This window comes from Hyperolius riggenbachi, chromosome 3 (genome assembly GCF_040937935.1).
Source record: "Hyperolius riggenbachi isolate aHypRig1 chromosome 3, aHypRig1.pri, whole genome shotgun sequence".
NCBI lineage: Eukaryota > Metazoa > Chordata > Amphibia > Anura > Hyperoliidae > Hyperolius > Hyperolius riggenbachi.
In genome coordinates, this window is record NC_090648.1 from 22,142,131 (window position 1) to 22,154,843 (window position 12,713).

Genomic DNA, 12,713 nt, shown 5'->3' on the forward strand with positions numbered 1-12,713 from the left:
CCGCTGCTGCCTCCAGCTCCCTGTTTAGCAGCATTTCCGGGCCTCAGGCATCTAGCACGCCGAGGACGGAACTGTCAGTTGCACATAGGGTTGCCTTGTCGTGCGCACGCTTAGACAGGACCTTTATGCGGGGAGGAGGCGCATCAGCTGACCGGCTGGTCGGCTGACGTCAGAGGAGACGCTCGCCGCTCCTCATTGTTTGATTGCAGGGGGCATGCCTGGAGGGTCTCCTCTGCTTCATAAGCCTAGCTGTGTCACTCGCAACTTGTCTGCTGTTGCGAATACTTCGTGTTAGCGCTCAGACCCTTAGATAGTTCCGGTGTGCTTTGATCCGGGAGGAAACCGGGGATTTCACACAAGATAGGAATTGTTTGATAGCCTTAAAGAATTACCTTACTGTATTATTATTTGTGCATGACTCTGGCTCATTCTGACCACTCTCTTGCTCAGTGATTCTGTACCTTTGCTCATCTGATCTTGCTGCCAACTCTGCCTGTCTATATCTTCCTGACTCTGCCTTCCGATTTTGTACTGCATCTGTCTGTCTGTTGCCAAACCCGATCTGTCTGACCACTCTACTCTCACCAGAGGGCCCTTGACTCTGGTGAGAGGCACTGTACTGATAGTACCCACCAGCTCCTCTGGTGAGGTATAGCTCTGATCAATATTACTGTTGCACCAAACACCATCTGTATTTGTTGTCACATCAGCTTCTGATATACCGGTATTATAGGTGATTCTGCAGATCACCTTATAATCAGGTATATATCTGCATTATAGGTGATACTGCAGATCACCTAATAATCAGAATTCTGTTTCTTGCTGACACAAATCGTATATATATATATATATATATATATATATATATATATATATATATATATATATATATATATATATATATATATATATATATATAATCATTCATCACCAAGATTTTTTTTATTCTTTATTTTGTTTATACGATTTCTAGACTGCACCCCCATCATTGGTTATTGCGCTCTTCACTACATTCTACCTATGCTTGATGAAGATGTGCATACTACTGTTACTGGTATGCATACCTAATTCTTTGTTCTAGCACTTTTTTCCATCACAAAGCTTTCCCATTAAAATGGGCAGCAATGAGGAATGTATTGAGAGCAATAAGAGCCAATGGAAGATTGGAAGACTTTAAAGATAGTAGCGCTGACAAACAGTACACACAGTGCATAGGCTACTGTGGAGGAGAAATGCTTGCAATTAATCGAAAACTGAGGATGCTCAGATCACTTTAAAGGGACCTCGAGCAGAGACTTAAAAAGCAAGTCTGCACTTACCTGGGGCCTCCTCCGGTCTTCCGTAGCCCGCAAGGTTCCTCAGTGTTCTCTAGGTTCCCACTGTGGTCCCGTCACTGGCTCCATGCGCCCCGCAACTTTGGCTGAAATTGCACATACGTGATCTGTCCATGCACCTGGTATGATCATTCACCTATCACTGTAAGCAGGAGCACATGCATGGTTCAGTCTTTTGAGATTTGCATGCGCAGGACACTTACGGCAAACAGTGTTAGGGCGCGGCTAGGCCATGCATGTGTGGCTTCAGCTGAAGTTAGTGGGTTAATGGAGCCACCAGTCGGATCACAGAGTGAACCCAGAGGATACCGCGAGACCTTGCGGACTGGAGGACTGGAGGAAGCCCCAGGTAAGTGCAGGTTTGCTTTTTTAGCACTGCTCAGGGTCCCTTTTAGGCAATAACCCCGATAATGAATTGTAATTGCATTATTGATCATTAAAAAAATTAGTGTCTGTTGTTATTTCGGTTTTCTATAATACACTTCTTATGTCAGCTTTACTATTTCTGTTTTTTCATCTGTCGTACTAACGTTACAAAGGATGTCTTTATTTCTTTGTTCCTTAAACTGTAAATACCTGGATTAATCAGGGGTGTCCCCACTGTGTAGAATAGTGCCAGTAGCTTGTCAAGATTCAAGAGTTGCCCTCCATTTGGAATCCCGTAAGTAAAAATGATGCTTACATAAAATATAGAGACTACAGTCAGGTGAGAACTGCAAGTGGAGAAGGCCTTCTGTTTTCCCGTAGTTGATTGGATTCTTAAAATTGTTACAATAACACAACTGTAAGAGATAACAATAACTACAAAGGGTAGAAAAACTACAACCACACTAGTCAAAAACATTATTAACTGGACTGCCAATGGATCTGAGCAAGAAAGTTTTAACAATGGTAGCACGTCACAGAAGAAGTGGTCGATTATATTGGGCCCACAAAACTTTAGGCTAGCAATTGCTATTGCATCAACCATGACAACAAGGAAGCTCAAAAGCCAACATGCAAGAACTAATTTTGCACAGAAAAAGTTATTCATTATAGAAGTGTAGTGCAAAGGACTGCAGATGGCCAAATAACGGTCGTATGACATCACCGTTACGATTAAACACTCTGTACATTCGGCCACTGCAAAAACATATTGCTGGACAACACACTTTGTGAAAGAGATTCTTCTGTCTTCTCGAACTATAATATACAACAAGTTTGGGGCAATATCTGTGGATAGAATCAGATCAGATAATGAGAGCTGAATGAGTAAGAAGTACATTGGAGTGTGGAGGGTCTTGCTGTAGAAAACCAGTGTGATGATCAAGAGGTTTGCATAAATTGTAAAGATGTATACCACAAGTATAAGTGCAAAGAGAAAAATGTTGACTTCTTTTGAGCTTCTAAATCCCATAAGGATGACTTCAGTTATTGTTGTCCCATTGTTTTCATATTCTGAGAATATAAAAGAGAATATTAACTAGTATATAAACGTTAGTTACATGTGTATGGAATAATTAGGGAACAATGGCGATAATAGTACTCTTAGGTAGAGGTGTAGTGTGTTGTAACAGTCGTTTAAAGAGGAACTCCAGTGAAAATAATGTAATAAAAAAGTGCTTCATTTTTACAATAGTTATGTATAAAGGATTTAGTTAGTGTTTGCCTATTGTAAAATATTTCCTCTCCTTACATTCTAATATTTATCACATGGTGGCCTTTTTACTGCTGGCAGGGGATGTCACTGGAAGGAGATGTTGCTTGCTTTTTTGGCAGTTGGAAACAGCTGTTATTTCCCACAATGCAACAAGGCTCCCACAGTGTGATGTCAGAACCATGGTCCTGACATAACACTGTGGGAGGGGTTTCACCACAATATCAGCCATACAGAGCCCCTGATGATCCGTTTGTGAAAAGGAAAATATTTCTTATGGGAAATGGGGTATCAGCTACTGATTGTGATGAAGTTCAATTCTTGGTTATGGTTTCTTTTTAAGCCTTTGAGCTATTTGCCGAGAAGCAGAAAATACGGGCACCCCTGTTCGAAGTTTGGGCACCACCATCGGTGCCCATAGAAATTTGTAGTTGTATTTTGCATTGTTAGCAGCCCCGGCGGGGTAGGGGGGCAGTCAAAGTTATCCTTGGGGGTGGTTAAGGTTCACCATCAGGGAGGTAGCTAAGGTTAGCCATGGAGCCGGTTAAGGTTAGCCATGGGGGTGATTAAGGTTCACCATGGGGGGGTAGCTAACATTAGCCATGGGGCAGGTTGAGGTTAGCCTTGGGGGTGATTAAGGTTTACCATGGGGGGGTAGCTAACATTAGCCATGGGGCAGGTTGAGGTTAGCCTTGGGGGTGATTAAGGTTTACCATTGGGGAGGTAGCTAAGGTTAGCCATGGGGCAGGTTAAGTTTAGCCTTGGGGGGTGATTAACGTTCACCATGGGGGGGTAGCTAAGGTTAGCCATGTGGATGGTTAAGGTTAGATATTGCTGAGGAAAGGTTATGTTTAGCTGTAATAAAATATGTATATCAGTATTTATTACAAATATTTTACTATCATCATTTGCAGTGCAGTAAGTTTACTAATAGCTTTTCTGCTTTTCAACTTTTCTGAGCACCCATATTTCTGGGCGAACTTTTCATATATACATTTGCAGATTTTACATGCTGTTGGATATATGATTTCCACAGCTATGGATCCATGATGTGAGATGTGTTCTGTTCTACGTGTGGATATAAATAAAAGTGCATGTTTGCTAAGTTCCAGGTCCTGGATTGATGCAACATTAGAGTAAGAGCAAGCAGGGAAGCCGGGCAGAGTGGAGGGAAGTGACGATCGCAGAGGGAACGTCAAGAAGGTAAGTCCTGGTCCTCTTCTTCCACTTCTACCACCAATGCCAAGGCTCCTAATCAGTGAGGAAACATCTCAGCTGTCATATGAAAGCTTTATCTCCCCTCTTGGGTGCACACGGTCACGGCGGGAGCGGAAATAGCAGGTGCCATAAATCCTATGCTGCATCGGAGTTCGGCAGCCACAAGTGCAGCATAGGATTTACGCGGCATGGTCCTCAGAAGGTTAAGGATCAGTTGTGCCTCCCCCTATGCTTACACTTAAACCTTTGTAATTTGGGTTCATATACTGGGGTATACCTCTGTATAATTGTTGGTGGGCACTGTATGACAATTCTACATGTATATGATTATTATACTTGCAGATTTGAGACGTTGGGCTTGATTCACAAAGCGGTGCTGAAGGTTAGCACACCTGTGAAAACCCCCTTAGCACGTCTAAATGAGCTTTTAGCATGCAAAACTTTATGCGCGCAATACTTTATGCGTGTAAAACTTTACGCGCGCACTGCACAGAGCGCGAGGCGCTCCGCGCAAAGTGCCCATTGAAGCCTATGGGACTTTGCGCACATAAAACTTTGCGCGCGATTAGCGCGCGATCCGATTGAGAAATCCGGTGCTAACCTATTTAGCACCCTGGTTAGCACGTCTAAAGACTTTAGACGTGCTAAGTAGGTTAGCACCGCTTTGTGAATCAAGCCCATTATATTTAGGGTTTGATTGAAGACTAATGGATGGACAATATATTCTGGCTGCTGGTTGTGCTTTTTATATAAATTGTTTATTGGGTTTATCTTTTTTTAAACCTCATTGATAATAGCAAACTGGTATGCAGTTTGGAGTTTTTAAGATAACATCCATAGACCCACCTAGACCCACCCAGTGAGGTTTATGCAGTAACCAATGGTGAACAGTTGAGCATGGTGCATTGCATGCAATGTATTTCATATTACTCTATTCATCATGCAATACGTCTTTACACATGTTATTCTGCTCAGTGGCCAGTGGCGTAGCTATGGAGTGATGGGCCCCGGTGCAAGTTTTACATTGCCCCCCCAAGCACTCTATATGTAACACTTGATACAGTGCAACAAAACCTGCCAAGGTCATCCACAGTATTAGAGGAGCAAGAAGGGGATGGGGAACAGTTTGTTAATGATTACTACTATTCATATCTATACATACAGACTGGTGACAGCGCTCATGGATGCATTCGCTTGCAAACCTACAGGGGCAATGCACAGCCCTTCTGGACTAAATACATGCCCTGAATGCAAAGCAGATGCAAATTGTGTGCTAATTCTAATCTAAAGCTTTGCGAATAATTGTGAATCAGTGAATGCAGCTTTGCTGTATTCATATCTATAGAAGTGATTATTATGAGCACAGGACCAATAGAGAGCTAATACAACAGTTAAGGGAGGGCCCTTCGGGGTCCCTCTGGCCCAAGGGCCCCGATGCAGTCACTACCTCTGCAACCCCTATTGCTACACAACTGATTCTGCTTACACTGCAGTGTCTTTCAGAGAAAATAGTTTTTATTGAGTTTTGTTTTAAACTAGTGATGAATGATCACATATTTTGCATAATTGTAATTCAGCATTGTAATTCTTAGTTACGATACAAAAATGCCATGCAAAATGTTTTAAAAATGTTTAATAACTTTAGTTTGTAATCACCAGGAACTGTAATTGAATGTAATTTTTGCACAATGTTGTGCCAACTTTAGTAGTAGCTGTATTTTCCACCATGTAAGATGCATTTTTCTCCTCAAAAAATGGGAAGAAAAAGTCCCTGGCCCATATGCAATTCACTTTTTCACCTGAGTTTTCTCCTAGGTGATATTTTTAAACTCGTCAATAAAACGCATTTTAAGCCCCTAGAAGGCAAGAATATGCTCAAAATAACTCTCTCAATCCCAGGTTAACAAAACACGTTATTTGATACTGTTCCTTTAATTATTCAATAAATACGCCACTAAGGTTCACGTACGATTGTTTTCCAGTATTGTTCAGATGCAATTGATGGCTACTCCTCCCATCCATTACCGTGCACTCGCCTCAGAAGAAGCAAGGCTTGCCCCAGTGAAGCGGTCATAAGGCCGTGCACCACAGACGCCCGCTTACCCCCCGCGATTGCACCACAGCTCCCACTATAAATAGCCTTTAGCCTATTGTTTGTTGCATTTACCTTTGCATCCACAATTTGCATTAGCACTTTATTAGACAGTAGTATTGGGCGAACACCTAGATGTTCGGGTTCGCGAACGTTCGCCGAACATCGCCGGACATCGCCGAACTCCGAACATAATGGAAGTCAATGGGGACCCGAACTTTCATGCTTTGTAAAGCTTCCTTACATGCTACATACCCCAAATGTGCAGGGTATGTGCACCTTGGGAGTGGGTACAAGAGGAAAAAAATATTTGAAAAAGAGCTTATAGTTTTTGAGAAAATTGATTGTAAAGTTTCAAAGGAAAAACTGTCTTTTAAATGTGGAAAATGTCATGTTTCTTTGCACAGGTAACATGCTTTTTGTCGCCATGCAGTCATAAATGTAATACAGAGAAGAGGTTCCAGGAAAAGGGACCGGTAACGCTAACCCAGCACAAGCAGCAGAACACGTGATGGAACAGGAGGAGGCGCAGGAGGAGAAGGACACACTTTTTGAGACACAACATCCCAGGCCTTGCATGAGAACAAAAAGCGTGCGGATATAGCAATGCTTTTTGCCGCCATGCAGTCATAAATGTAATAAAGATGAGAGGTTCAATAAACAGGGACTGGAAACGCTAACCCAGGCCAGCAGCAGCACACGTGATAGAACAGGAGGAGGCGCAGGAGGAGAAGGCCACGCTTTTTGAGACACAACATCCCAGGCCTTGCATGAGGACAAATAGCGTGCGGATATAGCAATGCTTTTTGCCGCCATGCAGTCATAAATGTAATAAAGATGAGAGGTTCAATAAACAGGGACCGGCAACACTAACCCAGCAGCAGCAGCAGCAGCACACGTGATGGAACAGGAGGAGGCACAGGAGGAGAAGGCCACGCTTTTTGAGACGCAACCCAGGCCTTGCATGAGGACAAAAAGCGTGCGGATATAGTAAACAGAATGCTATATAGTGTGGCTGAGCGAGCGGTGTACTACTATTCCCAGCAGACACAAAGTGGCAGTAAACAGAATGCTATATAGTGTGGCTGAGCGAGGTACACAGAGTGGCAGTAAACAGAATGCTATATAGTGTGGCTGAGCGAGCGGTGTACTACTATTCCCAGCAGACACAGAGTGGCAGTAAACACATGCTATATAGTGTGGCTGAGCGAGGTACACAGATTGGCAGTAAACAGAATGCTATATAGTGTGGCTGAGCGAGCGGTGTACTACTATTCCCAGCAGACACAGAGTGGCAGTAAGCAGAATGCTATATAGTGTGGCTGAGCGAGGTACACAGAGTGGCAGTAAACAGAATGCTATATAGTGTGGCTGAGCGAGGTACACAGAGTGGCAGTAAACAGAATGCTATATAGTGTGGCTGAGCGAGCGGTGTACTACTATTCCCAGCAGACACAGAGTGGCAGTAAACAGAATGCTATATAGTGTGGCTGAGCGAGGTACACAGAGTGGCAGTAAACACAATGCTATATAGTGTGGCTGAGCGAGTGGTGTACTACTATTCCCAGCAGACACAGAGTGGCAGTAAACACAATGCTATATAGTGTGGCTGAGCGAGGTACACAGAGTGGAAGTAAACACAATGCTATATAGTGTGGCTGAGCGAGCAGTGTACTACTATTCCCAGCAGACACAGAGTGGCAGTAAACAGAATGCTATATAGTGTGGCTGAGCGAGGTACACAGAGTGGCAGTAAACACAATGCTATATAGTGTGGCTGAGCGAGCGGTGTACTACTATTCCCAGCAGCGACACAATGACTGGGGGGACCCTGGCTAGCGTGGCTGGAGCGCGAACTACCCTGCCTGCCTACCCAAAGCTAAACCCACAGACAAATGGCGGAGATATGACGTGGTTCGGGTATTTATTTACCCGAACCACGTGACAGTTCGGCCAATCAGAGCGCGTTCGGGTCCGAACCACGTGACCCGTTCGGCCAATCACAGCGCTAGCCGAACGTTCGGGGAATGTTCGGCCGTGCGCTCTTAGTTCGGCCATGTGGCCGAACGGTTTGGCCGAACACCATGAGGTGTTCGGCCGAACTCGAACATCACCCGAACAGGGTGATGTTCTGCAGAACCCGAACAGTGGCGAACACTGTTCGCCCAACACTATTAGACAGTGGTTTTTATGAGCTAAATATTCTGCATTGTGCCAGATTCCCTTCTCCTCTTTTTGTGCTCAATTTAAATCATGACTAGGGATGCTCATTCGGATTCCGCGGAAATGCAATTTCCGAAATTCCGCCCGACTTTAACATCGATTTTCTCAAAAACTATAAGGTCTTTTTGAAAACTTTTTTTGCATCTTGTTCACAAGACACAAGTTTAATAACCCTTGAAAATTGGTGTTTGTAGGACTTAAGGGGGCTTTGCTATTAACCGCTAAAGTCGGTGGATTTTTACTGTAATGAAAAATGCAAAAAATCTGCTTCTGCCTATTTTGTGCATTTACATCACAGGAAAAATCCGCTGACTTTAACAGTTAATAGCAAAGCCCCCGTAAGTCCTAGGGTTTATTAAACAGAATCTTCTGAACAAGATGCAAAAAAAAAGTTTTCAAAAAGACCTTATAGTTTTTGAGAAAACCGATGTTAAAGTCGGGCGGAATTTCTGCGATTTCCGGCGGAAATTCCGCATTGGAATGCGGAAATTGGTAGCGGAAAGCGGAATCGGTATTTTGCAATGGCGGAATGCGGAATTACCGCGGAATCGGAAATTGGCATTTCCGACCAACCCTAATCATGACTCAACTATGTTGCCCAAAATGCCACCTTCCCCAAACCAACCTGTTTCACCCTGTATGTAATGTAATGTCCACAGATTTCAAAATACTTGAGCTACATAATTCAAATATTTAAGACAATAGGTACAGTTGGCTTTTCCGAACTTCCTTAATTGTAATTATTCAATTGCTATGCCCCCAAGGTTCAAGTAAGATTGCTTTCCAGTATTGTCCGCACAATTGCCTACATGTAGTCAGAATAAAGTCTTTAGCAAGTGCCATTATTTTTCTACATAACCCACATGATTTCCATCAGGAGGTCGCAATTTTTTTTAAAGAACAGGTGGGGACTGTGATGCCCTTTTAAATAATTATAAATAAAAAATCCATCAAGCATTTGAAAAAATGGAAACTGTTTTTGGAAAGAATGTTTTGAGGAGCAAGCACAAAAAAAAGGACTTTTGCTATATGGAATTTGTAGCGGAAGGGAGGGGAAGCACATCCGCTAACAAGACGCTGCAAAACAGGTCAAACAAGTTGAGAGGGAGAAAAAACTTAATTGCAGTGATGAGCGAAAATGCTCATATTCTTTTTTGCATTTAAGTTTGCAAAAAATAAATAAATAAATAAATGCACTTTAGAGTAAAAATGCCATGACAAATTATTTTGTAATAAGTTTGTGATTTCTTTAGCCTTTTTTTTTTTTTTTTACAAACGTTCAAGCTAAAATAAATGATTTTGCACTTTGTTGTCAATTTTTATGCTTAAAGGGAAGGTTCAAGCAAAATAAAAAAATGAGTTTCACTTACCTGGGGCTTCTACCAGCCCCATGCAGCCATCCTGTGCCCTCGTAGTCACTCACTGCTGCTCCAGTCCCCTGCTGGCAGCTTGCCGACCTCGGAGGTCGGCGGGACACATTGCGTACATTTTTACGCATTCCCGCTAGTGCAGGAACATTAACACATACATTTTTACGCGTTACTGGTTCAATGCGTACATTTTTATTTGTATGTATTTATTTTTTGTATGTGTTAATGTTCCTGCACTAGCGGGAATGCGTAAAAATGTACGCAATGTGTCCCGCCGACCTCCGAGGTCGGCAAGCTGCCAGCGGGGGACTGAAGCAGCAGTGAGTGACTATGAGGGCACAGGATGGCTGCATAGGGCTGGTAGAAGCCCCAGGTAAGTGAAACTCATTTTTTTATTTTGCTTGGACATTCCCTTTAAAGTACAGAGGTTTGTTTGCAAATTTTCACCATATTGTGAAAATGCAATGTATTTTTGCTACTATTTTCTCCAACTCAAAATAGCATTTTTGATGGGAAAATGACTGGTGAAAATCCTCAAGCAACACTGCTTCATTGTAAGTGGTCCCTTTGGTTTACATCACTTGTTACTCCCTTTGTCTCCTGAGCTTTGCAGTCCCACACTGAGTTCTGGCCAGTGAGGTGAAAAGCTGGCATCTGATGATCCTCTTTGTTGGAATATAAACAGCATTTGCTGACCCTGTAATATTACAGCTTCAGGAACTGAAGGAGATGAGTGTTATTTGAAATAATTGTGACTTTATAAGATGTTCATAAATAATTCATACAAATAAAGTTAGTACCTTTTGAACATATCAATAAGGTATTTAACAAAACATTTTCGATTGATCGGCCTAGGCCACTGCTTCAATTGGAAGAAATTACACAGGCTTCTCTTTTTTCAGTGAGCTAAGGTTGGTTAGAAATTGACTGATGAAAATGCCCTCATTTTGCTTACTCTTTACAAATACCTACTTGATACAGATAAAAGATGTTATTAATATATACAGTATGCTCATGTACTTGTATAGAAATATATGGTCATACATATTATAGAAACGACACTATTTTATGATACTTGCTATGTAATAATAGTTGACTTACTCCATTGTAATGTATGGTTGGCTCTCATGCTTACTATTACTGTATATAATAGCCTGTGCTAATAAAAATCCCTTGTATTAACTACAGAGGTTTCGTCATTGAGGTAAGCTACCTCATATCACTTTTCGATTTTAAGCTGATTTTAGATGCTTTTATTACATCAGGGCGCCTCTTTCCCTTTTACGTGCTATTACTGTATATGTTATTTCTCCTGCTATAATATCGAAATAAAAATTATTGTTGAAAAAAAAAAAGAAATAATTGTGACTCTTGTTTTTGATACGTTTACACACAGAGAGCACCTCTTGGCTCCCCCCCCCCCCCTCTTTTTGGTACACGATGATTCAGGATATCCTAATAGGATGACCTCTCCTAACTGATAATCATTGGCCTCAATTCACTAACCTTAAAGAGGAACTCCAGTGAAAATAATGTATTTAAAAAAGTGCTTCATTTTTTCAATAAATTATGTATAAATGATTTAGTCAGTGTTTGCCCATTGTAAAATCGTATAAATCCCTGATTTACATTCTGACATTTATTACATGGTGAAATTTTTACTATTGGCAGCTGCATGTTTTTTTGCCAGTTGGAAACAGCTGTAAACAGCTATTTCCCACAATGCAGCAAGATTCCCAGACAGGAAACTGCCAGGAGTACCTACTCAAGAGTTTCTTGTGGGAGGGGTTTCACCACAATATCAGTCATACAGCGCCCCCTGATGGTCTGTTTGTGAAAAGGAATAGATTTCTCATGTAAAAGGGGGTATCAGCTACTGATTGGGATAAAGTTCAATTTTTGGTCGGAGTTTCTCTTTAACTCCTGTCTTTAATAACTCTACTGAGCTGTTTTACAGTTATCACCATGGTGATATAATTGTGATAACTGTAAAACAGCTCAGTAGAGTTATTAAAGACAGGAGTTAAGGTTAGTGAATTGAGGCCAAAGTAATTTACCAATTAACCAGTTAGTGGATGCTGGTGGGCCAACAGTAGAATGGGAGGTTATGTAGTGAGAAGAAGGAGCCAAAGTTTGAGCAGGTGAATTAAAAGGGTTAAAGTTGTGAAGTTTTGATGGTCTAGATGCAATTGCAGTGCCTTTTCACAAAATGTACTTTGCCTGGCTTACATTTAGTGGTTTCCTGAAAAACATATCTGCACACTTATCTGACCTTACATATATTGCTCCGGACTATTTGCCAAATGACCCGTATGTAGGGTAGCAACAGATACAATTTTTATTTTACATACAGGACTGTAATGGGGATGAGGATTATAATAAATGGAATGTGATTTACCCCATTAAACTAACAACAACCCGCTTTAAGGCATTTTAGGAACATTTCAGAATATTTACACTTATAGTGACACTGAAGCAGGGAAAAAAAAGCATGATATAATGAATTGTATGTGCAGTGCAGCTCAGATATAGAACATTAGTAGCAAAGCAAAGAGTCCAACAGTTTAATTTTCAATCATATAGCTTTTTTTCTTGTTACATTGCATCACTCTGTCATACCTGCAATTACAAACAACACACAGGGCGATTCACAAACCCATGCTAACTGTTAGCACGCGTGGGCTAAACAGTTAGCACGCAAACTGCTGCACATGGACTTTTTCACGTGCAAAGTCCCTCGATCATGGACGTGATAATACTGACTTTTGTGCACAATCGGCGCCCAATCACGTGAAAAAGTCCACGTTATCGAGCGCAAATGTCCGCGATTGCGGGACTTC

General features: G+C 41.9%; 1 protein-coding gene across 1 annotated transcript in view; it reads right to left on the minus strand.

Moving 5' to 3' along the window:
• Positions 1-1,833: 1,833 nt before the first annotated feature.
• LOC137561931 (olfactory receptor 6B1-like) overlaps positions 1,834-12,713 on the minus strand; it is a 61,703-nt gene continuing 50,823 nt past the window's right edge. The window contains exon 2 of the mRNA XM_068273277.1: positions 1,834-2,771. Within this exon, the coding sequence (XP_068129378.1) occupies positions 1,834-2,771 (938 nt within the window). The remainder of the gene's footprint in view (positions 2,772-12,713) is intronic.